At 33.4% G+C, this 27,319-nt stretch overlaps 2 protein-coding genes and 1 pseudogene across 2 annotated transcripts; 2 read left to right on the forward strand and 1 right to left on the reverse strand.

The window, feature by feature from the left end:
• The first annotated feature begins 724 nt into the window (after positions 1 to 724).
• Positions 725 to 3,344, forward strand: LOC121203191 (uncharacterized). The gene is made up of 5 exons (XM_041106479.1): positions 725 to 1,076; positions 1,274 to 1,443; positions 1,799 to 1,868; positions 2,491 to 2,557; positions 2,664 to 3,344. The coding sequence occupies exons 1-5, from the start codon at positions 905 to 907 to the stop codon at positions 2,782 to 2,784; spliced, it is 600 nt and encodes a 199-aa protein (XP_040962413.1). The 5' UTR covers positions 725 to 904; the 3' UTR covers positions 2,785 to 3,344.
• A 396-nt stretch (positions 3,345 to 3,740) lies between these two features.
• LOC107913024 (protein FMP32, mitochondrial-like) lies at positions 3,741 to 6,085 on the forward strand (annotated as a pseudogene).
• Positions 6,086 to 10,822: 4,737 nt separating this feature from the next.
• LOC121223820 (cytochrome P450 84A1) lies at positions 10,823 to 13,049 on the reverse strand. Its single transcript, XM_041106480.1, has 2 exons — positions 11,974 to 13,049; positions 10,823 to 11,743 (listed from the first exon to the last, which is right to left on the reverse strand). The coding sequence occupies exons 1-2, from the start codon at positions 12,913 to 12,915 to the stop codon at positions 11,120 to 11,122; spliced, it is 1,566 nt and encodes a 521-aa protein (XP_040962414.1). The 5' UTR covers positions 12,916 to 13,049; the 3' UTR covers positions 10,823 to 11,119.
• Positions 13,050 to 27,319: the final 14,270 nt, after the last annotated feature.

The following is a 27,319-nucleotide window of genomic DNA, read 5'->3' on the forward strand; positions in this document are numbered from 1 at the left end:
ATATTTTCAAGTCAAGTTCCATGTCCTTGAAGAATATATATAGGCTTCTGAAATCGACTCTAATACCAAATTTCACCAAAATATACCACACAATTTCCTTTTGCAAACTTAATTCAAAATTTCAATTCATTTAATTTACGAAAACCCAAATGATTAAAAATAAATTATATATTTTTATAATGAAAAAGCTATAAATTATATTATTTTTTTTTCTTATAACAAAAAAGCTATGTCAAAAAATAAAAGAGATGAAAAACAAAGAATCAATAATTTTCTGCTTAATGGTTTTTTATATATATTTTGTGAAGAATGAGCATTAGATATTTCCATATAGATAACATAGAGAGAATTTTGGAGGGTTTAAAAAAAATTCTTCCGTTTTCTCTCACTTTATCTATTTTTGAATTTTTTTCTACTTTTATTTTAATTTTAATTTTTAGAATTTTATAAAATTTAAAATTTTTTTACCATTGTATATATAATCAATGTTAAATTGATGGGAAGTTTAAAAACTAAAGATTAAAATTGTTATTATACCAATTAAAAAGGTGACACTTAAGAGTGGAGTGACCAAAAAATAATTTCGAAAACTTTAGTGACACAAATTGTAACATTTTTTAATTATGTGACCAAAATGAAAACATACTTATAATTTAATGACTAATGGTGTAGTTGACCCATGTTTAAGTCAAACACCAATGTATATAATAATAATAATAATAATGATCGAGTTTCTCAATGCCTGCATTTTGCTCATCATTCCATTCGTCACATAACGACGAGGCGTTGCGTGGTACCATTTCTTCCTCTGCTCTGCTTTGCATTTCGCTGATCCTTTGAGTGAAAAAAGTTAAGAAAAAGCTGAGCGATTCCGATTAGAGTGCAAAAAAAAAAAATTAAAAAAATGGAGAGAAACAGAGAAGAGGAGAGGAAACAAAATCTTGAAAAAGAAAATAAAGAAGGAAATGAAAATGGAACAGTAAAATCATGTAAAGGATTCCTGTTTTACTCTTCTGCTCTCAAATCCCACAATCGCGACCCTCTTTGCATCGGCATTCCTCGATCTCTTCCTCAAGGTCTCTTTTTCTCTCTACTTTCATTATTTTCCAGTTTTATATTTACATAGTGTCTCGAAAAGAATATATTTACAGTGCTTTGATTCGTTAATCTTCATTTGTTGTTCCCGTGATTTCTGATCAAATTCTAAGACCCATTTCTTATTATTGAATATTGTGATTACTTTTTTTCCCTTTTAATTTTGGATTTTGAACAGTAAAAAGCCATAATGTTGGACTAGCTGAGGTAAAAGCTAATAGAAATTCCGCTGTTGTTGAAGATTTTTCATTTGTTTGCGCTGGATACTCTTTGTTTATGAGCAAGAATGAAGGTTCAATTACTAAGGATGGCACCAAACCTCAATTACCTCATTGTCGTGGCCTAGCGGTGGCAATCTCTCTTTCTCCCTTTTCAATGAAATTTGCACTTAATTCATCCACAATGCCTCTTTGTTCATGCATCCGGAGTTTAGGTAGTTTTGATTCGCTATGCAAGCTTGGGTTGGTGGTCCAAAAATGTTTGTATCTAGTGTTTTCTTGATTTGAAGCATCAAATTTTGTTACAATTATTTAAAGAAATCATGAACTTTGATGCAAATGAAGTAATGGGGTTATCTGGTTGTGGCTTCAATTCCAAGTGACAAATTCATCTCTTTGGGCACTTTTGATAAACTTGTTATTCATTCTGGTTCTGATTCAATTTGTTTTATGATTAGCACAAACTGACATTACAGTGGTTTCAGTATCTGCAGCATTTAGCGCCTCCTAATCCCAATCCCGCTTCAGCTCCTGCTCATGTTCATAGCAAAGGAGGTGAGTAAAAATTTTTGTTGCATTATTTATGGGTAAGGTTCTTGTTATGTCATGACTTTCATTAGTCAAGGTCTCTAGGAAATACCTACTTGATTAATTTATGTATGTTAGCAATGGTCTGGCTGTTGTCATCATTCTTTTATTCATTCATGTGAATGAATTTATTGACAAATTAGGGATATAATATGTGATTGAAATAAGTAGCAATCGAAATTGTACATCTCTATGTGCCTTGGGCTTCATTTGGAAACTCTCCACTTCTGCTACTTCTGGCCCTTTTTGGATACCACTTACCACTATATAACAAATCCATCATGTCCCCAACTATGTTTTTTCTTAAAATTTTATACTGGAGAGCACGGGGAAGAATGCTTAAACTATAGAACAAAGTGTTCGGATGCACTCGCAAGTATAGTTGCAACTGCCTTCTTGCATCCATAAAATTGCTTTTGAAAGTTTGTTTACATTGATCGCGGATGTCATGATTTATGAGTTTCAACTTTCATGAACTTGATGCAAAAAGGTTAACTGTCAAGAACCGTCGAACCTTTGAGAAGTCAATTCCCTGTAGTTGTTCCCTTATTTGTACTTACTAACTTCTGGCTTTTTCTTTTCTCTGAAGATCATGGTGTTCATCAGCATCAAACTCGCAAATCCACTTATGCAGTAGAAGATGACTTTTTGAACAGGCAAGCCGATGATTTGACTTGCTAATAGATAAGCCTTTTCTGTTTGGGTTTTGTTAGAACAACATTATCTTATGATGATGGACTAATTGTTAAATTCTGAATGCAGGTTTACAAGGAAAGCGAACCTCATTGCCTCGAGGGTAGCTAGGGACATGTGTAGAGTGGGGAACAACATTAAAAACAATGTAGAGGATATTCTATTCTCAAGCAGAAGGCCACCAAAGTAATCTATCTTCCCTGAATTCCTGAGGAACAAATAGCTAAACAGTAATGGACTTGGACTTCATTCAGAATCGACACTGTTCAGAAGTCACTATTTCTATTCTTTTGGCAATAAAAATAGTTGTCTCACTGTGAGAGAGATAAGAGTTGTTTTTCATGCATAACTGTGATCCATAAAGAATAGGGTAGTTTATTTTAATGCTTGTAGTTGTCTGAATCGTTGTCATTTTTTTAAATCTTAGAACATTCAACCCCTCACCCCATTTCTGGTCTGAAATTTCATTCTTTGTCCCCATGTTTTAGTCCAGATGGGTATAAAATAAAGAAAGAACCGCAGAACTTAAAAGCACTGTTATGTAGCATTGGAGGCTTTCTGATCTTAGAATGGTCCTTCTTCATGTTGATTTTGTGTCAAAAAACAAGGCTCAGATTTCTTCCCTTGGTGCTCAATTAATTTGAGTTTGAAGAATATTGATTCCAGTCTCTGTAAATGAACAGAGCTTGGAAGAGCATACCTTTGTTTGTTTATTTTTGAACTTATTTGTGTTGTTTAAGAATTTTAAAATTCTTTTTTTTGTTCGTTTATTTAATATTATGTATGTTTATATTTGTTTATATTTAAATTAAAAGAACACATTCGCAATGTTCATAACTAATAAACAAACAACAAATAAATAAACATATATCCTTTTTTTAAAAAATAAAAACGAAGCAACTATGTCATAAATAAATAAAATAAGTACACAAATAATAATTATTTTATTTTTTGAAAGTAATAATATTATTATTTATATTAGAAACTTTTAAATAATTTATTAAAAGCATTTTAAAAATTATAAATAGAATTATTTATTAACAGAACTATGGATGAAGTGTTGATTCAAAGCTATAATATATTTTCAAGAAATTAAGAAGACAATCACAATACAATTGAGAAAAAACATTTAGCCGCCATTTTAGCGTACAAGACAAATATTGTGTTCCAATTTTGGTTATTTACTAATATTACCGTACAATACTCTCCTTCCATTTCCCGAGAAAAAGGCTGTTGCCAATGCCCTTCCCATTACCCGTTCTGCAACGCTCATTCCCCCCATCAAATCCATTTTATTCTCTCCTCTCTCTCTCCAACGCAGCATTGACTCGTTACAATTCAAATGTTCTTCAGACTAGCCAATCTTTTCTATTTCCTCTCAAAGCATTCTCTTCAGATTTGTAGAAGATTGGTGGGTTCTTTTGGTATTTCGATTTGAATTTTTTGTTTTCAATCAAATTTTGGTATTTAATGGCCGTAATGGCCGCTTGTAAACGCGTGGGTCAATTTGGACCCAATTCGTATTCCTGGATGATAGGAGGAGGAGTTTCCAGATTTGAAGGACTTGTTGTGTCCCCCACCATTCCTCCCTCTGCGATTCGATTGTTAGCTTCTCCCACTCTATTTTCACAGTGGAGGCACTGTTCTCAGCTCGTTAAATCTAATGGAAAGCGACTGTTTCTCATCGACACTTTAGCTTTGGTAAATTACAATGATTCCTTCTTTTGTTTTAGAAACTGTATTTTTGTTTGAGTTTTGGAATCTTGAAAATATCTGAAGACATGGTGCATTATACTTATAGGTTAGGAGATTAGAGGCGGAAGGTCTGCCTTCGAAGCAAGCCGAGGCAATAACAGCAGCCATGACTGAAGTTTTGAATGACAGCTTAGAAAATGTGTCTCTTTCAGTTGTTTCCAAGTTTGAGATGCAGAAAGTAAGCTCTTTTTTTTTTTTTAATGCTTCCATACGTTGTATTCACTATGGAAACTTAATTTGTGTCTTGATAGAGTGAAATGACTCAAGAATCCAATCTGTCGAAGCTCAAATCAGAAGTTTAAAGCTCTCAGGTATTTACTTTTTTGTAAATGGACTTTGCGAACTTATCGATTTTAGTCTCCTTTTTATGTGTTTTCGACTTTTGGTATTAATGAAGTCCCTTTTAGTTGGGTTTGTTCTTATTAATGGAAGAAAGCTTAACATTTGGCCCATTGCAAATTGCTATAGAGACAGTGTGAACATGTCTAGGCCCTTCTTCACGCTGTAGTAAGTCGATTTGAGACTCCTAAACTTATTTTTAAACAATATAACAGTTGATTGCTTGACAAGGGAAACAGTATTGAATGATTGGCTATGATCCAAGAAACCATCAATGGACTTTGATATTTACTTTTAGATTAGATGAAATTGCTTCAGTAGGTTGATTAACGGAGAGGGTTGTGCATACAGCTGATCAGAACTCAGGACTACTCCATTTTAGGGAAAGAGGAAAAATTACTAGCTCAGATTTTGAATATATTAAACACGCAGTTAATACGATGCAGACTAACAATTGGATCTCAGTTTGTGCCTCTGTTTTTTGTTCAAATGGGTTATTTTTATAAACTATAACTTATGCAGGAGCTACATTTTTCTGTGCTGCAACATGAGAATGAGAAACTTCGAAATGATATAGAGAAGATGCGCAGTGAATTAAGGTCTGGATTCTGAGTTATCATTCATCCCTAAAACCATATTTTCTATTATGATTTGCTATTCTAAGGATATCTGTTATGATGCAGACATGAAATTGACAAAGTCACAGCGGGGCAACGATTAGATTTGAATCTTGAAAGAGGGTAAGAAATTGAAGTATGCAATTCCTTGTTTGCTCTTTGCACCATACTCCTCCCTTGGAACAGTATAATAAATGTGTGATTTATGACAATTTGCAGGAGAATAAGAGATGAGCTTTCAAATCAGAGTGCTGGAACTTCTAACCTGACTAACAAACTCGATCGGGTTAGCATCATAAGAGTACGAGAAATGGTTTGCTTTAGTTGATTAAAATTCTGACGTTTGTTCTCTTCCATATCCTTTTCTACAAAATTTCAGGAAATTCATGCGTTAAAGGCTCATTTGGAAGCTGCAAAATATGACTTGATAAAATACTGCATTGGTACACTGGTTTCCATATCTGCTGTTGGTCTTGCTGTAGTTCGTGTACTGTTGTAAACATGTAATAATGTCAACATAACCCCAAAAGAGGGAAGAAATAGCTCTTTTATTATTATTATTATTATTTAAATATACAATAGCTGTTTTTTTTTTGAAGCTATTGCTTCTGCGACTTTTGGCTATTAATTAGCTCGATTGATTGGTATAGCTAGGATTCGGGTTTGGGTCTTAAAGCTCTCATATTGTACAAATGTGTATATATATATACACCGATGTTGTTGTTTGTTTAAACTTTTGAAAAGGAAAATGAAGGAAAGTTCAATCATGATTTATTACTAGCTGCTTTGAAGTCTTAATTTGCTGTGATCTTAGCCTGGTTAATTTGCACATTTGTGTTGTGTCACAGAAAGAAAATAATGCAACTACCTTATGAAACATGTTGCATGCTTTGAGCATTTTCAACTTTGTGAGTGAAATTCAAACAATTCCTTGCACTTTAGTATATAATCTTCCTGGTATATTTCCTACCAATTCTAGATTTCTAACCGCATTGAAGTTTCTCATGCTCCACAACTTAGGCAGATAGATGATACTAAGTTACTTGTAGAGGTCCTTTCGGTTAAGCGAGGAAATATTGCAAATTAGTAAACGGAAATGTTGCAAAAAGATGGCGGAGAGGGAAATCGAAGGAAACTTTGAAACAAGTGTGGTGGTAGATGGTGGTGATGGAAGCAATAGGGGATGAGAAAGGCGAGAACTATAATGGTTGTTGTGATTGTAGGAAAAAGTTGTAGAGAGATTTAGTGTGCTCAAGTTTACCAAAAGATTTAAAAAACTGCAAATGAAACGTTCAAACCCTTATTTATAAGTCTTAGGTAGGAAGTTTTTAGAGTGCGGTTAAAATGAATTTCTAGTAAGAAAAGTGTTACTTACATGTTAGGTTACAAGGGTTGTTTCTGTTTAACCAGAAAGATAAGCACTTGTATTTCAAGGTAAGAGTTATCCATATTCTGAATTTTCAAGTCATGCTCTTCAAGACATCTTAAAAATATTACAACCCAAAAATCTTATTAACCTTCTAAGGTTATTCTCAACATGATGTTATTCTAAAATATAGTCGTTCTCGATATGATGATATTCTTAAAGATACTTTTGTAAAGAATGATATTTCTTGGAACTGCTATGGATAGAATCGCTATTAACAAAAAAACAAGCATCTTCAATACTATAGTCTTTCTTTTATATTATGATATGATATGATGATCAATAGGATCACTTATATATATATATATGTATACACAGAACATTTATGTAAACTCTCATTTTTCATAAAACAACAATGTTTGACACATTCACCACATATATTCATATTGAATACTCAAGTAATTTGTTTTCTTTCCGGTACAATCAATTAAAGTACAAAGGGATAGTAGGGGAAAGGGCAACACATAGGTGTCTATTTCTTGCTAACTTAACTTTACCCCACACAAGTTACTTTCACTGAAATAGAGAGTTGTTGATTTGTCAAGACATGAGCTGTTTTGTCCCCCCCCCCCCGGCCCAGGATTGTATTACAAATTATGCAGTGATTAATTTGGTTAAATAGAAGGATCTATATACCAAATTCCTTCAAATGCATATCGGTAGAAACAGAAGTGTAAGAAATTGCAGTTGTACGCCAAAATCCAGTGTTTCTATCTTTATAACTTCATCTACTTTTTTTTTTTTGGCTATAAATTCAAGGTAAAAGAAGCTGCAGACCTTTTGTGCTCAACTGTCATTTTCCCTTGTAATGTGTTGCAATTCTGCATTTTAATCATTCCACTCTGCCACTAGTAGCCTCAAGTTTGTCCTTTTTCATTAAGTTTGATTGATGGGATGGATTATGTCGAGCAGGGTCGTGTATTGTATCAGTATTAAACATGGTTGCTCAAGCCGAATACAAATTCCAAATTTTATTTTACGTTTGTAAGTGGTTAATTTAAGTTTATTAAAATCTATTTATATTTTTTAATAATTAGTAATCTATATAATATATTTCTTTTATTATCATTATATTTTATATTAAATTTATAAATATAAACAACTTAATATAGTTTTTAATATGTAATTCACGTATCATACAAATCACATAATAATAAAGGAAAAAATCATATTATAAACTTGAAAAATAGTCGAATTTAAATTTTAAAAATTGCAATATTATACTAGCTTAAATAAGCTTAATTTTATTTCTCAACCTCATTTTTTAAAATTAATATTTGTGTTAAAACTTTCTCAAATATTAAATGGATCTTTGAGCTTGATATGATAATTTGAGTTAAGCTACGGATGAACATAGCAATTTTGGAGTATTATTATTAAAAAATTATTTTTAAAAAAATTTAACTATAATAGAAAGTAGAATAAAATTATCGCTGACTACATTATATATAGTGTTAATGTTCCGTTTGATTACTAATATAATAATATAAGGAAAAAAATTAATTAATACATGTGTTAAAAAAATAAATTTAAAAATGAGTAAAAACATAAAACATTTAAAAAAGAAGTCATTTCTCTTTATCGAAAACAAATTATTATAATTGAAGTTAATTTATGATGTCCTACCAACCATAACATCAATATTATACTAAGAAAAAATAAAACAAATAAATGAATGATTAGATCTAGCCCTTCCCAACCATATGGTATAGTCTTATAATAATAATAAGAGGTGGTTTTGAGATTCATAATGGTGAAGAGATCTAAGTGAGATATTAACCCTCTTTGATTAATACAAATAAACTATTGTCCACTATAAATTCTTTTAATATAATTTAGAAAACTATTACATGTCTTACTTTTTTTTTATTTTACTTTTGTGTACTATCTAAAAATGGGTTAGTTAGGTAAATATATTTATTTTAAATAAAAATTAAGATTTTAAAAACTGGGATAAAATTCACATATCCCATCCAGTCTTTTTCGTGACAGATAATAATGTTATCTTTAAAAATTTTTCAAAAAAATGAAAAAGAAAAAAAACACTTCTTATTAGAAGCGTTTTTTTACTTGTCATGTCAAAATTTTTTCAACATTTTAAAATTATGTTTAATATTCGGTGATAGAATTTCCTATAAAATAAAGATATTGTGTAGAGGCTTTCATAGTTAAATTTCGAGCTGATTGTTTTCATAAGGAGGTTTGCATAAGGAGACCATTGTTGATGTTAAAAATCTGGAGTTTAAAAATCGACCCAACAAAGTAAATTAGTTCAAGTAAGTGACGTTTTAATTTGGACAATGAGTACTTATTTTTCTGTATAAGATTTTCATTTTAAACATGTGAAACAAATTATTTGGGCAAAGATTAGTAAACGAATTAAAGTTGTTATTTATTACAATAGTTAAATTTGTGACATCGATATTATGGTCATTTTTGTATCAGCCCAATCTACATAATTGACTTTCAACCGGAGCATAAAATTGTACGAGCTTTAGTCAAGAATTAGAAGGAAAGTGTCGACTTCAAGCTAGATGAGAATTACGAGATTGAAATATAGATATTTAATGTCACTAAACCTTATTAGATATGATATATTTGAGGTCAAAGACGACATGGATGTCGAGGCGGTACTCGATAGGCATTGCTCTAGTGGAAATGTTATACTAGAGTTATATGCCCACTTTGTCGATGTTGAGGAAAGTGGTCCGAGTTCGACAACAGTTTCAGTACATTAGTTTCGGGAACAAGAAGCAAAAAGTCCAACCACATGGTTGTGTGGTGGTTTCACATCGTTGTTACAAAACTTCTATCAAGAAATGCCGGAATCATCAATGGGAAGGCATTCCTCGGTTTCAGCCATCGATTTCAACTTTGGAGTACAGTTGGGTTAGTTGGTAACCCGAACTCGGAGATCCCGACATGACATTTCGTGAGTGCTTTTGATTTCAACTTCCAAACGTCAATGTTCTATGCTGGAAACACTTATGTGGGTATGCCATCAAATTACATTGGTAACAATTCACAAGTAGTATTAGTTTTAACGTAGGATTTACAAGAACGAATGATGTACTCCCTACAACCTACATAAACGAAGGGACATCCAATCATGGACATGCAACTGTGGTTGATAACGAAGAGGGATCTAAAATCGATGATGATTCAATCTGGGAGTTGATAAGGGCGCACTTTCGGCCTCCATGTTGCCACCTCACGCCTTTTGCTTGAGCGTTTTTGTCTTCTCTTTTCAAAAATGACCTATAATCCTAATTTTTGTTTAAAATCAACGTAATTAACCTGTCTAAAGAAATGCCATACTTTTTTTAAAAATATATAAAAGATGAAAATGGTGAGAGATAAGAGTATTTTCGTCGTCCACTTCCGCGTCACCTAAAAATATTACAATCGTGTGGATATAAAGCAAAGAAGGAGCAAAATATGAAGGTGGAGGCATTGGTGAGTCCCAGTCGTAAGAAACAGAATTCCGCTCGGCATCTCCAATTTTGGTAGATGATACCCTGGTTTTAATATCTACCAGCCTACCTACCATCAATTTCATGCCTTCTCAACTTTTGAATTAATGGAGTTTTCACATGTTTTTACCTATATTCCATAAATAATTAAAAGGATTTTTATGTAATACATACACATAACTATCATCTATTAAATAAACTTACATAAAAAAGAACTACGAGGATTATGAATAAAAATATGTTGGGATTACCAAATAATTAAATCTTGGATTTTAAAGTACTTGCTCTTTTAGGTTACTAAATTGCCATAACTATTTCTAAATTCGTATATTTTTTCCCCAATTGATTTATGGAATTTTATTAATGTGAATAAATATTATTATGAGGGGATTTTTATTATTTTATATTTTTATGTAAAATTTAAAAAAACATACAATTTAAAAGAGTCATAAAATAATGTTGAAAATGTTTAGATTAAAAAGGTGGTGACAATATTTGTTTACCTAACCCCAGCATCAACATAAATAACTGAAAGCTTTCCTACAGAAGATAAAAGAAACACTTGTGCTTGCATATCTACACTAGTCCAAATAGTATTCCATTTTTCTCATGCTTTGATCCAAATCAAATGGTTTTTCACATTGTTTATTGAGAACAAAAATAATAGACAAATTTCAACACAATTCAAATGAGCAGCAGAATCTTATCCACAGGACATTTTCCTTTTTCTAAAATCTTTCCCCAAATATATAGTAATAATAATATTGATTATATGATGATGATAAAAGAAAAACAAAATTCCAACTTGTAAAAGCCACCTCTGTCACCTTCTTCTTCGGCATTCCTCGGGATTACTCTGCATAAGTTGCAATTCAAGACTCAATGGAATTGTTTTGATTTTTTTAGAGTTTTCCATTAAAAGAGTGGACAAACGAGGCGTTTCTTTGGCACCGCATACAGTCGGTTCGCCCGAGGTGTAGTGAGTCCGAAAATATCGCTCATGTCCAATTCACTCGGTTTCATTCCATCAGGCAATTCCCACGTAAAACAGTGGAGCAAATGAGCCACCGCCATATCAAGAGCATATAACCCGAGTTGCATACCCGGACACGACCTGCGGCCCGACCCGAACGGGATGAACTCGAAGTTGCTGCCTTTGAAGTCCGGGACTCCTTCCCTCAAGAATCTGGATGGCTTGAAACTATCAGGATCCTCCCATGAGTTTCTGTCCCTGCCAATGGCCCAAGCGTTGATCATCACGCGCGACTTCGCCGGGATTTGGTACCCCGCCACCGCGGCGTCCTCCGCCGTTTCATGGAGCAAGAGGGGGATCGGAGGGTGGAGCCTTAGGGTTTCTTTCAGGGTGCACTTCATGTAGGTTAGTTTATCGAAATCGGATTCTTCCACACGGCTGTCGAGCCCCACCACCTCCGCCAGCTCCTGTTGGACTCTCTTCATTTCTTCTGGGTTTCTCATTAGCTCCGACAAGGCCCACTCGATTGCCGATGCCACCGTCTCCGTCCCGCCGAACATCACATCCTGAAAATCCATCTCCTCACTCAGAACTATACATATATGTATATGTGTTTATATTCGTATAAAGAAACTGACAATGACATGCATTTTTATGTATATTACGTAGCAGGGGAGGGGGGCACCAAAGGGACAGCAGCCTTGGTCCCAAAAAAATAAATTATATTTTAATCCCTTCAAAATTGTAAAGTTGTAATTTAATACCCTAATATAAAATTCAGAGGAATCATATATACCATGATAATGGCTTTGATGTTGTCCCTGGTTAATTTGATTGAATTCTGTAGATCTTCTGATTCGTTTACTTTGGCGTCTTCACTGTAAAAAGTGAGCAAATCATCAACCATGTCGGTGTCACCATCATCGGGACCGTCACCGTTCCTTTTCTTCTTCTCGATGTGATCGTCTATGATGGTGTCAATGAACTTGTCCAATGCACAACGAGCATTCTCTAGCCGTGTGTTGAGGCCTTGAGGATCAGCCCAACCGAGCCAAGGAATAAAATCCGCGATATTGAAAGCACCAAAGAGCTTGGAGAACTCTTGCAAGATCCTAATGAACTCGTCTTGCCCTTCTTGGGAGATAGAACCAAAAGCTGCCCTGTAAATGATGTTCTTCGTAAGGTTAAATATCAACTCACCCATATTAATGGCTTTCCCCGTGTTGGCTGCAACAGCTTTCACAAGCGAGTCCACTTCGTCCCGTATCGACTCCCATGACTCGGCTCTTTTCCTACTGAAAAGCTTCATGACGCTGAGCTTCCTCATCTGCCTCCAGAACGGCCCGTAATGAGCGAAAGCCATATCGGCTCTATCGTACGTCAGGTAACTGATGGCTATGGTGGCTGGCCTGTTGGAGAATATATTGTCCTGAACCTGAAGGACCTGGCGAGCCATCTCGGGGTTTGAAATGGCCACCATGTGTAGGAACCCCATCTTGAGGTGAAATATGCCGCCGTATTTGTGAGCGAGCTTGGCGAGTCCACGGTGAGTTAACTGGTCCATCATCATCATGTTGCCGATAATTGGCAACCCTTTGGGTCCTGGAGGAAATGGTTTTCGACGGAGCCGAGAGATGAGGCGTAATAAGAGAAGGAAAGGTACAACGAAAAGAAGGGCCATAGGCAATGGTTCCATGGTTTGTATCAAAGAAAAATCCATGGCTTGTTTTAGAGACATGAAAATGTGTGTGTGGGTGTGGGTGTTCACAAAATATGCTAGTTTTTTTGTCAGATATTAAGGGGGGTTTTATACAGGTTTTTGAGCATGTTCTTGTAGGAAATATATAATATTTATTGTATATGCACATGCACATTGGTGATTGGCTAGCTCTATTATTTATGTATTTATTTTTTCAATATAAATATGTTGTGATTTGCACGTGAAAGTAAAGACTTGGCTTGTAAGAAAATAAGTAAAAAAGTGGCAACATGAAATAATAATTCACCTTGTTTTAAGAAAAAAAGAGTTAATCTTATTAAGATCCATATATATGTATACATAACCATATGGGGAATTAATACTAAAAATTTGGAAGTACATAATTTTCTATATATGGTTCTTATAAACATGCGTATCCAATTTGTTTGTTACGTAGATTTGTGCACATGTCATTTCAAAACCAATGCGATAAATTGTATTTTTAATGTTTGAGAGAAGTCAAAATACTTTTTTTTGAATATAATAAAATGCTGTTATGGATCATCTTAGAGTAAACCCTCCCTACATATATTTATCTTTGACTTAGTTAAGGTAATCAAGATTAAAAACCTAACATTTTTAAAATAATAAATTTTATTATATCAATAATTTTATAGTTTAAATTTGATAAAAATCTCAAAATGGATGAATGACTAAATTGCAAAATTTAAGATTTTAATGTTTATATTTTTTTTTCTTCACTCGTTACATGAAAGAATAGATATTATATAGGAGTGCAAATGAATTAACAATACTAGCATATTTTTCATAAGAAGAAGGTAATTTAACCACAATTACAAATATCTTTAAAAAAGACCTACAATTATTACTCCCATAACACCCCACCTGGTTCTTATGATTTTATCACATTATAATTCATTTCAGAATGGGGACTGCTTAACTTCTTTGCTGGAATTATTAAAAAAAAATTTAAATGTCTCATAATCAAATACATTGATTAAAGTTTAGATGGAAATTAAGAAATGAATAATGATAGAGGGGAAAAAATATCTGAGGGGCATGGATATTCATAAAGGAAAGGTGAGAGATTTGATGCAAGACCTTACCTATACCTTGCATCGCTATCTGCCCTAGACATTGGAACCGTCGACGTTTTCGTCTCACCATTTTTTCGTATTTTATTTTTCACATGAAAAAAAACATTAGTCTGATTTTATTTATGAATGAATCACTTAAAATCTAAGAAAATGGGGGTGAAGAGATTGCGTGTTGTAGCATCAGTTAAACGTCATTGTTCTTCTTCATTTCATTTCTGACTCCCAATTAAACTTGAATTTTGAATGGGCAATAAGCATTGTTTACTGATAATACCCTAACCATCCTTATCTGCTTCAATACTTTTTCATTTCTCATTTACCCCCACTAATATCTCTGCTCATATTTAATAAAGGATTGACACTCTCTTTTACTTTCTTACTTTCTGTCTTTTTATTTTATAATATTTATTAATTAATTATTATTTTCATTTTTTTTATTCAACATCTTTTAATTAAAAATTATACCATATTTTAATGTCAACATATCTTAAACGAAATGCATATTTTCAATTAATATCAGCTAATGACATCCCACAAAAAGAATACAATGGTTTAAGATGAATCAAAATAGGTTAATGACTAATGTTTGAGTGAAAAAAAAAAAGTATTTCTTTAAAGCGAATAAATATTTATGTTTTTAATTTTAAAATTTTATGTAATTTATTTTTATTTTCTTTAAAAAAAACATCTTATGAGTGAAAACTATATTTCCTTTTATTTTCTTTTTGTCCCTCTTTAATTTTTTTTAATGATTTCTCGTGTAGATACATGTTAAGTATTTTTAAATTAATTTTAACTCAATTATATATTAATTTTGAGATATTATTTCTTTTAGGGTAAATTATAAAAATAATTATTTTTGTTTATCTTAAATTACATTTTAGTCACTTATGTTTGAAATGTTACATTTTAGTCTTATTGTTTTGTTACGAAGTGACTTTTAAATGCCAACTTGGATGTCCAATTGTTGGGATGAAAATATATAGGTTTTAATTTCAACATTAAGTAATAAATAATTATCTACCTACTTATCTTATTTAACATTTTTTTTGAAAATTTTGTATTAATTTAAAAAATTAAATATTAAAAATATCAATGATTTATCAAAAAAACACACTAATCAAATTAATGTAGGGGTTTTATGAGATTCTTCAAATCCAAAAATGAAAAGTGGGTATTTTCTAAACAATTGAGTATGTATATTTACACTAAACCTCATTAAGGTTATTGTTACAAATAAAGCTTCTCAAATACCTCACATTACTCCATAAAAAAATCCTTAAACAAAGAAAGTCTAAACAGCTGAAGTAGAAGTAGAAGTGGACCAACAACCTATTTATAGGCCTCTTCAAATCATCATTCAACAATATTTTAATAAACTTTCAACTCTCGAAATTATGTCATTAATTATCTTGAAAAATACTCAAATAAATCTGGGATAAAGATAAATATGAATTTATCAACAAATATTAAAAAATAAAATATACCAACACCTAGCAAACACAAAATGAGAGGGGGAAATTAAAGTTTCAAACAATAACTATTTCATATCTTTAGTAATCTTTTTTATACGTTTAATACAATTGATGTATACTATAAGTACACAATATTTAAGATGATGAGTAGGCTCACAAAACAACTTAATTGATACGATATTAAGTTTAAAAACGTACTCAAATGGAACATCACCGCAAGGCGAATCAAATAACATGTTGCCAGGTGCGAGTTGATGTAGTTTGAACCTAGTTGATCGCTTTCGATTTCAACAGCATTCCCAAAGCTGGCCTATAAGGTTCCAGCAGCCCTTGGTAAGTGTCCACCATAAAATTAATCAATTTCAGTTTTTGTTTGCAGTCAAAATCCCCAACTACAACCCTTTCACTTTAATCCACAATCCCTCAAATCCTGCTTCCACTCATCCATCTTTCTTTTCTCAAATCAGAAACACAAAAACTAAAACAACAGAAATGACAATGCACTTTTTTTTTACCTAAATTTGTTCAACTCGCCACGGCTTTCCAGTTTACTTTGGATTCAATGTTTTGGTTTACTGACCAAAATCTACCATTTCCTTGGTTTACCAACAAGCAAAACACTCTAGAATTTTCCCCCTTTTATACAAATATTAGGGTAAATTACTAATAAAATCCCCTTTATTTTTAAAATTATCGAAATAGGTCAGGTCCTAAATTAATTACCGAAATGGACCAATTTCCCCCAAAACGCTTCCATATCAGCGCAATATCAGAGAATAAGGAAGCGTTTTTCCCATGTATGAACAGTACCAACGGCTATTTTTTTGACCGTTGGTAACCCCTCCAACGGTTAAAAAAAAAACTATAAAACCCCCCTTTCATTTTTTTTACACTTAAATCCTTTCCATCTTCAATCTTTCAATATTCTCTCAAAGCTCTCTTTAATTTTTTTCAAAAAAGCTCTAATTTTATTTTATTTTTTGAATTTATTTTTTAAATAAAAAAATTTGATCGTGTTAACAATGGCCGAAGAATTAATTCGTCTCGATAATAAACACATATCCGTCGAACAAATGAAAATGGTAAGCGTTAGATTTAATTTTTAAATATTATTTAAGATTTTTTCACTTATGCAATTTTAAATAATTTTTATTTTACTATTTCTTTATAAAAGTCTGTAGATCGGATATTGCAATACTATATCCGTAATATGTCTGGTCCTCCATCACCGTTGATAGAGAATTACCTGCGGGAAGCGAGTTTTTGGCACGTGGCGACGATAGGCCGGAGGGTGCAAGTTGGACCCGAAACTCATTAGTGCGTTGATAGAGAGGTGGAGACCCGAGACGCACACATTCCATCTTCCATGTGGAGAATGTACTATCACTTTGGAAAACGTGAATTTGCAATTGGGATTATTGGTGGATGGGTACACAGTCACTGGGTCCGTTCAATCTGGTGATTGAGGAGCGGCATGCTACGAGCTTTTGGGTGCTATTTCGGATAATATTAACGGAGGTCGGATCGAGATGGACTAGTTACGAGACACATTCCCGGAGTCGGATGATGATTCTACCAAACTAAAAAGAATACGATATACTCGGGCATACATTCTTAAGATAATTGGAGGTTATCTAATGCCGGACTTGTCATGAAACCTTGCACATTTGAGATGGCTGCTGAAACTCGTTGATTTTAAAGCAGCTGGTGAATTTAGTTGGGGGTCTGCCGTGTTGGCAACATTATACTGGAAGATGTGCGGGGCGACGCGACTGAATAAAGTGAAAATCGGAGGTTGCCTATCATTACTGCAATCATGGGCATTGTTTCGCTTTCCATTTTTATGTCATCGAATGGACCACCCTTATACATTCCCACTCATAACGAGGTAAATTTTATATTAGATTTTACAATTATTATGTAGATTTAAAATATAATCGTATGCTAAAAATTTTATATTAGACCAACGATCGGAAGCACAAGTAAATATTAAATAAGATAGATGTACATAATGAGATAGTCGATTCGTATTTAGTATTTAGTATTTAGTATTATGTATATAACTAATATTTCCATCATGTTCATATAGTTTTAATGGACACCATACGAGAATCCGACAATTCGAGCAGTAATTCTAGATGAATTCTTTCAAAATCTGAACATTTGGCATGTGAAGGTCCCACTGGTCAACTATGCTATCGTGGAGATGCACTAGTCAGACAGAGTATTACGGCAAATTGGGTTTCAACCAATTCTCGTGGCACCTGAGGTGTTGGATGATCACCACAGAATTGACTTATGGCAATTGCATACAGATTAGCTGAGATTCTGGTCACACTATATCCAAATGTGGGAAGATCGGTATGATTATATACTTACTCGGGAACTGATCATCGTTCCAGAGTTAGCGTGTGTGCCAAAATATATGCCATGGTTTAGGATCTATGGCAAGCCATATTTACTGTCGGAAGAGGAGAGGCGGCGACAATTACGTGCCCAAAGGGAACGACGTGGCCCTTTAAATCCAAGAAGAAGGGACGACAATGTAGGCCCATCAATAGTGCCCACACAATCATCCAGCCCATCACCAGGCCCAGCAACATCACCCGCACAGTCACAAGGCCCAACACTTCAACCGATGACACCCATAGCACAGCCTTTTCAGATGATGCCAAGTGTGTATCCTATCCCTTTTATGTATCCTAACCCTTATATGTTTCCTTTTTCTAGTCCTATGGCAGGTTAGAATGCATGGCCCGATTCATATTCATTTTCGATTACTCTGAGTGGACCATCGATCAATAGGCTGTCGTCGCACAAGGAATCGCACGAGGGGCCATCGGGGAGCTCTTCTTTTTACCAATCTCCATCACCTTATAGGTTTCAAACACCTTCGCCATTGGTGATGCAAACACCTTCGCAGTCAGTATTCTATCAATGTGGGTCATCCTCCCAACACTGATAACCAAATCCCTTACCGGAGGAACCAGAATCCCCACCGGAGCAACCACAACCCCCGTCGAAAGCTGGACTAAAGAGGAATCCAGCGCGTAACCGTCGATGACCTCCATGTGGCATTGAATCCAGCGGCCACAGACATTGATTTTTATTTTAATATATTTGTACAAACATTTTGAATATTTTTATATTATTTCATTTAATAAAATATAAATAATACAAAATAGTTTTTTACAACAACTATCAACTATTGCGATTTAGACATGATTTACTTGTATGGCTTGGGTTCCTACATCATTCGCACAACTTCTGTTGATTGGCTGTTTCTCGGATATCCATATTGTTACGTATTCTAGTCGAGTAAGGTCGATCTTTTGGTTTGTGACACAATTCTCTATCCGGTAACAGTTTAAAAGGAGCAAGCGATACAAACGGCCACTTATGTTCATTTAGGACCGGTGGGAATACATGTCTCCAAACATTGTACATGTATTCTAATTTGTAAACTTCTTCGACATAACTCATGGGATTCAGATAGAGATTCTGACAAGCTGTAATTACATGAGCGCATGGATAACGAAGTGCGTCAAACATCCCATAGTTCCAAGTCTTATTTCTCACGTGTACACGATATTGTCCGCCAGTAATACCTTGGTGCGGTCTGTCAAACATCGTCACACAAAATCATAAGTTGTATCGATCATGACACATTGTGTGCATGGTGTTCGCCCTCGCCTTCACCTTTTTAATTTTTTGTAATACCTTCCTACACCATACATGGTCTCCCTACATTTGGCCTTCATAATTCACTGCTCGCTTTGGAAATAGGACTACTAAACGAAAATATGTCTCTCACACAACCGATGTTATCGGTAAATGGCGCTTTCCTTTTAGAACAGAATTTATGCATTCAGCCAGGTTTGAGGTCATATGACCATATCGTAGGTGGCCGTCGTATGCTTGTGTCCACTGTTCGAAAGGTATGTTACAGAGGTAGTCCACGCCTTTGTCGTTAACTTAACACAAAACTGCCAACATCTCATGAAAACGATCTTTACTTATTTCATACCCTACCAATATAAGTTCATAGCGAATATTACATAACACTCTTTCATTTATAATAAATTTAAAATGACAAACGGAATTATATTAATAGAGACTAAATACCCATGTAGGTCATTTGTCGTCGTTCACTTTTAGATGGATATTGCCTATATTAGTTGGAAGCAATATGCCTTAGGCAATAACGATGGTGTGTGCGCTGCCATAGGCTTCCTTGTCGCTCAATTACAACTAGTATTCTGGTGCTCCGATCCAAAATAATACAGATATCAGGTTAGGGGCATACATGCTTCCTTAACCTAGATAGAAAGAAATCTCAATCATCAGCAGACTCCCCCGGTGTTATTGCAAACGCAATTGGAAGAATTCTCTCACTGTCATCCTGTACCACTGCTAGCAATAGCCGATGGGTATATCTACCAAACATAAAGGTACCGTCAATTTGTACCAATGGCTTGCAGTATAGAAATATGTCTCGGCATTGCTTAAAGGTCCAGAACAGACGTTTGAACACTTGGCATCCACAGAGCAATCAGTTGTTGTAGTACGCATGTTCCGTTTCAAGGTCTGTTATGCAACCTGTGACGTATCTCTCTAGCACTTAACACCACTGCCATATTTCATTATATGAAGCATCTCACCACTATACATTTTCTCCAACGCCTTTTGTTTATCTATCCAAGCCTTACGATAAGAGGGCGTGTACCCCATTTGGCTACAAATATTGGCAATTAATACCGATACTGAAATTCTGGGATCTGCCTTCACCGTGGGCAGTATTAAGCTAGCTAACATAGTTGAATCCATCTTGAGATGATCTTGTGAAATACCTGTCAACGAAGTACGTTAAATAATGCAACATTACATAATAACAGTATTATTGAAAAACCCTAAATACTGTATATGCAGCACATATATGTGGACCTTTGTACTTTTTTATCTCCCACAACCCTGTCATTTTCCTCAACGAGGCGTAGATTTTCCATGAACATGTACTGTCTTGCATTGCACACTTCACCTCAAACTTATCAGATTTGGATTTAACCACGTGGTAGGTAACACCGTTATTGATGCTATGTTGTTTCAATGCACCAAGAAAGCTATCCTTATTGGAATACTCCTTACCGACCTCAAATTCACTCGAATCCAATAACGAACTTGTATGATTACGCATTCTATGTAGTAGATCTAAAAACTCCAATGCATCATCTGCATATAGATCGACATTATACATGTGGGCTAAAGGTGAGTATGCCCAGAATCGTAGATCTTCTTCTTCATTTGAACCCTCTTCAACATCTTCAGGTTCGGTTGGAATAGACTCCGGTTCAGAAAAATACAACTTCTACACCATTGGGGCTGAGCTCTTGAGGTGGATCCACATCGGGCTCATCTTCTAACCCACCATCATCTGCAACGTACAAGGTCCCCTCACTAATGGACGTCCTAGGGAATACATTATCCCTTCTTCTGGGCGTTTCATAACGTCTTCATTTGGATGTAGATTGCCAACCACTAGAAGTTGATGTCATTCCCCAGTACGTATTTTCGCATCAAACATCAATCTACCGAGGTGTTGTGTAACTTTTGCACCATCAGGTCCGGGCTCTTGAGGTGGATCCACATCGGACTCATATTCTAACCCACTATCATCTGCAACGTACGAGGTTCCCTCACCGATAGACGTCGTAGGGAATACATCATCCCCTCTTCTGGGCGTTTCATAACATCTCCAATTGGATGTAGATTGCCAACTACTAGAAGTTGATGTCGTTCCCCAGTACGTATTTTCAGCATCAAACATCGACCCACCGAGGTGCATATCCCATCCACTGATGGAGTGTTGTGCAAGGGTTGTGTATTTCATACCGCTACCAAACACGGGTAGTTCCGTATTTTGTAACTCACTAATGGAGTGTCGAGCAGGAGTCGTGTATTCCTATTGAACAACAGTCACAAATGCATCATTTGGCGATGAAAATTGTACATATAACTCAATATAGGGTGCTCCACTAGTGAGATAAGTCTACACCATTGCCTCCAAGCTACGAGCACCTTTGATGTCGAACAAGTCATATGTCACCGGATCAACAGAAGCACAAAATCGATACCTAGTAGACAAAACTTTCATTGGCATCATTCCGAATATTTTACGCCTAATTCTTTTACAAATTTCTGTCAAATCTATGTTCTGGTTAAAAACTAGTCGCACTGTATTCTCTGATAAAAAAACAACACCGTTCTCGGTGAGATCAACTTCACCATCATAGTAAAAAACAACACTAATACGTTCACTCATCTTCAATTTCTATCCTTCTTAGCCTCTCTAATTTTTTTTGCTGTAACTTATGCAACCTGAGAAATAAATTTGGCTCATTTATAGCCTCAGGCCAAATAGGAACTACTGTAGCAAAAGAGCGTCCATGTGGGAGCTTCTTTCAGTACTTTTGCTGACATTGCATCCTGCTTGAAATGTTTTTGACACTATTTGCTCAGAAACATCTTATCAAAATTCTTTTTTTAGGAACTACTGTAGCAAAAGAACGTCCACGTGGGAGCTTCTTTCAGTACTTTTGCTGACATTGCATCTTGTTTGAAGCGTTTTTGACACTATTTGCTTAGAAACATCTTCTCAAAATTATTTTTTCAGAAACTACTATAGCAAAAGAGCATCCACGTGGGAGCTTCTTTCAGTACTTTTGTTGACAATGCATCCTACTTAAAGCGTTTTTGACACTATTTGCTCAGAAACCTCTTTTCAAAATTATTTTTCAGGAACTACTGTAGCAAAAGAGCATCCACGTGGGAGCTTTTTTAAATTAACAAATAATTTAATTAAGTAACTCTAAACCCCAAACCCTAATTTATTTAATTTTTCCTTAAAACCTTAAACCCTAATCTATTTTTTTAAAAATTTATAATTAATTTACTCAAGTAACCCCAAACCCTAATTTATTTGATTTTTTCCTTAAAAACCCTAAACCCTAAACACTAATTTTTTTAAATTTATAATTAATTTACTCAAGTAACCCTAAACCCTAATTTATTTGATTTTTTCTTAAAAACCCTAAACACTAAACCCTAATCTAATTTTTTTCAAAATTTATAATTAATTTACTCAAGTAACCCTAAACCCTAATTTATTTAATTTTTTTCCTTAAAAACCATAAACACTAAACCCTAATCTAATTTTTTAAAATTTATAATTAACCTAAACCCTAAACCTTTATTTATTTATTTTTTCCTTAAAACCCTAAAATCTAAAAATCTAAAAACCTCAAAACTCTAACCCTAATTGTAGAAAACTCTAATCCTAAAAAATGGGGAAAATGCTTCCTCAAGGAAGCGCTTTGTCCATATGGACACAAAGCGCGCCCTCAAGGACGCGTTTTCTGTCCATGTGGACAAAGCGCTTCCTTGAGGAAGCATTTTCCTGCTTTATCCCCTAACATTGCGCTAACATGGACGCGTTTTGGGAGAAATTGGTCCATTCCAATAATTAATTTAGGACCTGGCCCATTTCGGTAATTTTAAAAATAAATAGGCTTTTATTGGTAATTTCCCCCCACATATTACAATATATATATGAAAAAAAATTAATTACCAAAAGAGGATATTTTCATCAGCCTAACTGATTCATAGTATCATCTTTAACTTTTTACCAATCATTATTCATTTATGTGTTTAAAAATAATATTTTACCGTTTTTTAAAAAATACTCTTATTTTTTGGTGTACATAAGAGGAAAAAAATAAATTTTTATTGGTGCCGATGACACATTAATGATACCGTTTTAATTTTTTTAAAAAATTATCGGCTGACACAAAGAAAAAATTGCTGCATAGAAAAAGAAAAAGAAAAGAAAAAAGTGTTGTAGTATCGATGTCTCATACAACACTAATAAAAAATTATTATTTTCTTATTTTTCTCTCCTGTATATACCAAAAAATATAAATATTTTTTTAAATTTATACTAGTGAAATCAATTTGTCAGACGATTCCACTAAAAATCATTTTTAAAATACATGATTGAATGATGATTCACCAAAAAGTAAATGCTGCCACCAACCAATCAAACAACAAAACAACATATTTTCGTAATTAATTTTTATTCCATACCATTTTCGTATTTATCTTTTTTATTATCTATATAAAAAAACCAGAATTTTCCATCTACTTCAGATTTTGTTTCAAGTCAATTATTGATATATATTATTAAGCAAATAGTTTTATCTTAAGTAATTCCAGTTTCACTCTTTCCATTTTTAGGTAAATTACTTAAAAAGGACATTTTTTTTACAAAAATTATCGGATCAGGCCGATTTGGATAGAGTTGGACGCGTTTTAAACGGACTTGGTAGGAAAACGCTTCCAGCTAGACGTGCTTTCCTCCTTAATCAACAAAGTGCGTTTAACTGGACGCGTTTTCACACTCTCTCCAGGGTTTTTTAGCTATTTTTTGGGTTTTTGTTTAGGGTTCTTTTAGGGTTAGAGTTTTGAGTTCTTTTAAGGGTTTGTGAGGGTTTTTGGAGTTTAGGGTATAGGTTTTTTGTTTTAAGTCCCCAAATTATTATTTAAGGAATTTTTTTAATTTTAAATATTTTTAGAATTTTTTATAATATTTATATTTGGAGGAAATATAAATTTTAGAATTGTTATAAATATTTTGAGTTTTAAAAATATTATTATTTTTAAAATTTTGAAATTATTCAAAAACATTTTGTCAGTATTTTTAGACCAATGGTAATTTTCAAAATTAGCAAGTACCAAAAGAATATTTATACCAATTTGTTATTCAAATTGTAAAATTTAACTCAATTCGAAATCGAAACTCGAGTTACTTGATTTGATTAACTCGAAATTCATATTTTTTTTCAATTTTTTCGAATCAAATCGAGTTTTGGTCACTCGTAGTTTAAGTCACTCGTAGTTTAAGATAGCTGGAGGTCGACCCGAAATGTTCAAAAAATATTATCCCGGGATTTTCCGGATACCTAACGGGTGAGTGACAAGTTTACAAATTGAGCAAGTTAAATCTGCTGAAAATACGTCTAGCTGGATGCATTTTCTTCTCTCTTCAAAATCGATCTAATTCGGTAAATTTCAAAAAATTAATCTAATCCGATATTTAAAAAAAACCGTTCTTTTTTAAGTAATTCACCCTCATTTTCAGCCACCAAAAGGTCGAAGTCCAAGGGAAAAAATATATGTTTTTTCTGTGATTGGTTTACATGACTGGTTTTCATAAGCATTCGGATGGTCAATCATACTTTGGAACTAGGGTTATTTATGAAATGAATAATGGCCGCAAACAATGACCTCAAAATAGTCAAAACATATGTTGAAGCTAGTGGGCATAGGCAGTGCTGCGATGCTGCGCCTTAAAACTTAGCCCAACTACCACCTTATCATCATCAATTTGGGTTTCCAGCTATATAGACTATAGTGTGGAAACCGGAAAAAATAATGCGGGTCTTAAATGTGAATACTAGCAGTCCATTTCACGTTTGCGGTCTCCTCAAGGCTCTTACTATAAAACTTAGATTTGATTTAAAAAAAATTAAAAAATTAAAAAATTAAAGTTTTAAGTTAATTGAATTAATTTATTCGAGTCAACTTAAATAAGTAATTTAAGTTTGAGTTGAGTTAGATTTTACAATTCAAATAATTCAAATAATAGATTAGTATAAATACTCATTTGCTTTCTGTCAATTTTAAAAATTAGCAAATTAATCTCTTTCAATAAAAATTAAAAAAATTATAATATTTTTAAAATTCAAAATATTTATGAAAATTTAAAATTTTATATTTTTCAAAAAATTCTAAATTTTAAAAAATAAAAATAAAAAATATATAAAGAAAGTTAAAATTTTAAAAATTTTCTAAAACAATAATTTTAGAGATCTAAATAAGTTAATTAATGATTCAAGTTTATCATACTAAAGTATCTTATTTTTTATTGTTATTTTGCTTTGAAAAAGTTTCAAATATATATGGTTTCAAATTTATGTGCTCTAACATGAAATTATTTATACTGTAACAAGATTTTAATTTGACACGTTTAATTTTTTAATTTAACTCGAACAATTTAACTTGAACAATTTCACTCGATTCGATTAAGCTTAACTCAAATTTCATTTCACTCGACTCGATTCGAAAAAATCAAATCGGGTTAGGATAATAAAATAAGACTCATTAACTTGATTAATTAGAAATTTTTTCACTCGACTCGATCGAATGCTTACCCTTACTCACCAACCTAAATTTATACTGTTTTAAAGAGGTGCAATTTAACAAAAAGATTTACTTATGTCATAAGAATAAATTCAATACATTTTTTATTATTGGATATGTCAAATATTTTTTTACAAAATATATATTTTTAATATAAAAAGTTGAAAATGGAAATCCGACAACCATATATTGTTATAAGTATCTTGCCTAATCATGCTTGTAACACCCCAAACTCAGCCTAGAAGTTAAGACCAAATCTAGAGGGGTTACATCAACACATCAAAAACTGATTCAGTATTTATCCAGAAAACATTCAAAACTTTACTTGATCTGTGGCAGAAAATCTTTTCGGAGTTTAACGTTGAAAATCAAAATTCGTTTTGTCGATTTGAGAGATTTTGTAGTTGCACGTTAAAAATTATTAAATACTGACAAATTTAGCAAAAACTAAGAGAAGCTCAGAAATAGATTACAAACCCAAAAGATCAAGAACATTTTTACATTATTGCAAAATAATTTGAGCTCCCACACGCCGTCCAGTCCTAAGTTAGAGACTTACCTGAACACACAAAGATAAACCATGGGTGAGCTATAAAGCCCAGTGTATAACCAACATCAATTACAATTAACAAAACATAATACATAAATCAGAGTAACACGGAGAACTTAATAACAAGTATAAGAACAAAACGGAACAGACCAAGGTATCCTAGAGATTTCCATCATGCTAATATAACAGAATAATACAAACCAACCAGAACAGGGCAAAGCAGAACATAACAGAATAGAACAGAGCAAAGTAGAGCATGTATGTTTATACAGATGCGGTATTTTTCAAACAGATCAGAATGCAGATTTATTAGAAAACATCCTACCCAACTTTGTTACACACAAAAATAGAGTTCCCCCAGAACTCGTCCAGCCAAATCACACCAACAGATAATTGTGAACAATGCCACCAGAATATTTGCAGTTAAAACTACCAGATTAGATATGTGGTCAAGCCACTATTTTGCAGCCAAGCTACCAGTACAAAACTGTGGATAAACCACCAGATAATGCAGACCATTAATTTGTCAAAAACTTTCTTCTTTCACAACATCCCAAGTCCCATGCAATGTGTCATGGCATGCATATATAAAAGCAGAGTGATGAGCATGTAAGTCATGCTATCGTACAGTAATAGAGTCAATAGACATAGGAGTCCATGCGTTATAAACAGATTTATCAAAACTTAACAAATAATATCATATTTGCCATGAAGTCACATGCATGGTTATAAATCAAAATGAGTACCAATCAATTCAACATATTCGGATATCACATGTTCTTAATCAATCATTTTGTCAGGTCTTCACCAATGCCTTGTCGGATTTCACATCTATCCTTACCACTTTCATCATTTTTGGCGGATTCCTCATTATCCACTTTGCATACTTACGCTTTCTTTTAACTCTTCTTCCCTAATAAGTGTTAAAAGTAACATGTTTTAATCTCACTCTTAATGTGTTTTTGGGTAATTATTCGATGTTAATGGTGAATTTTATACTCATAATACTTTAAATTCATGCTTTTATACTTAGGATAGCATTTAAG

This window comes from Gossypium hirsutum, chromosome D11, assembly GCF_007990345.1.
Source record: "Gossypium hirsutum isolate 1008001.06 chromosome D11, Gossypium_hirsutum_v2.1, whole genome shotgun sequence".
In the NCBI taxonomy this organism is placed as follows: Eukaryota; Viridiplantae; Streptophyta; class Magnoliopsida; order Malvales; family Malvaceae; genus Gossypium; species Gossypium hirsutum.

Bases quoted from the DNA above. Each gene is read 5' to 3' on its own strand.
- LOC121203191 (XM_041106479.1), top strand. From the start codon at position 905: ATGGAGAGAAACAGAGAAGAGGAGAGGAAACAAAATCTTGAAAAAGAA. The intron at 1,444-1,798 runs GTGGCAATCTCT...CAGTGGTTTCAG, and splicing joins CTCATTGTCGTGGCCTAGCG to TATCTGCAGCATTTAGCGCC. The intron at 2,558-2,663 runs GCAAGCCGATGA...TTCTGAATGCAG, and splicing joins GAAGATGACTTTTTGAACAG to GTTTACAAGGAAAGCGAACC.
- LOC121223820 (XM_041106480.1), bottom strand. From the start codon at position 12,915: ATGTCTCTAAAACAAGCCATGGATTTTTCTTTGATACAAACCATGGAA. The intron at 11,744-11,973 runs GTATATATGATT...ATGGATTTTCAG, and splicing joins ACATCAAAGCCATTATCATG to GATGTGATGTTCGGCGGGAC.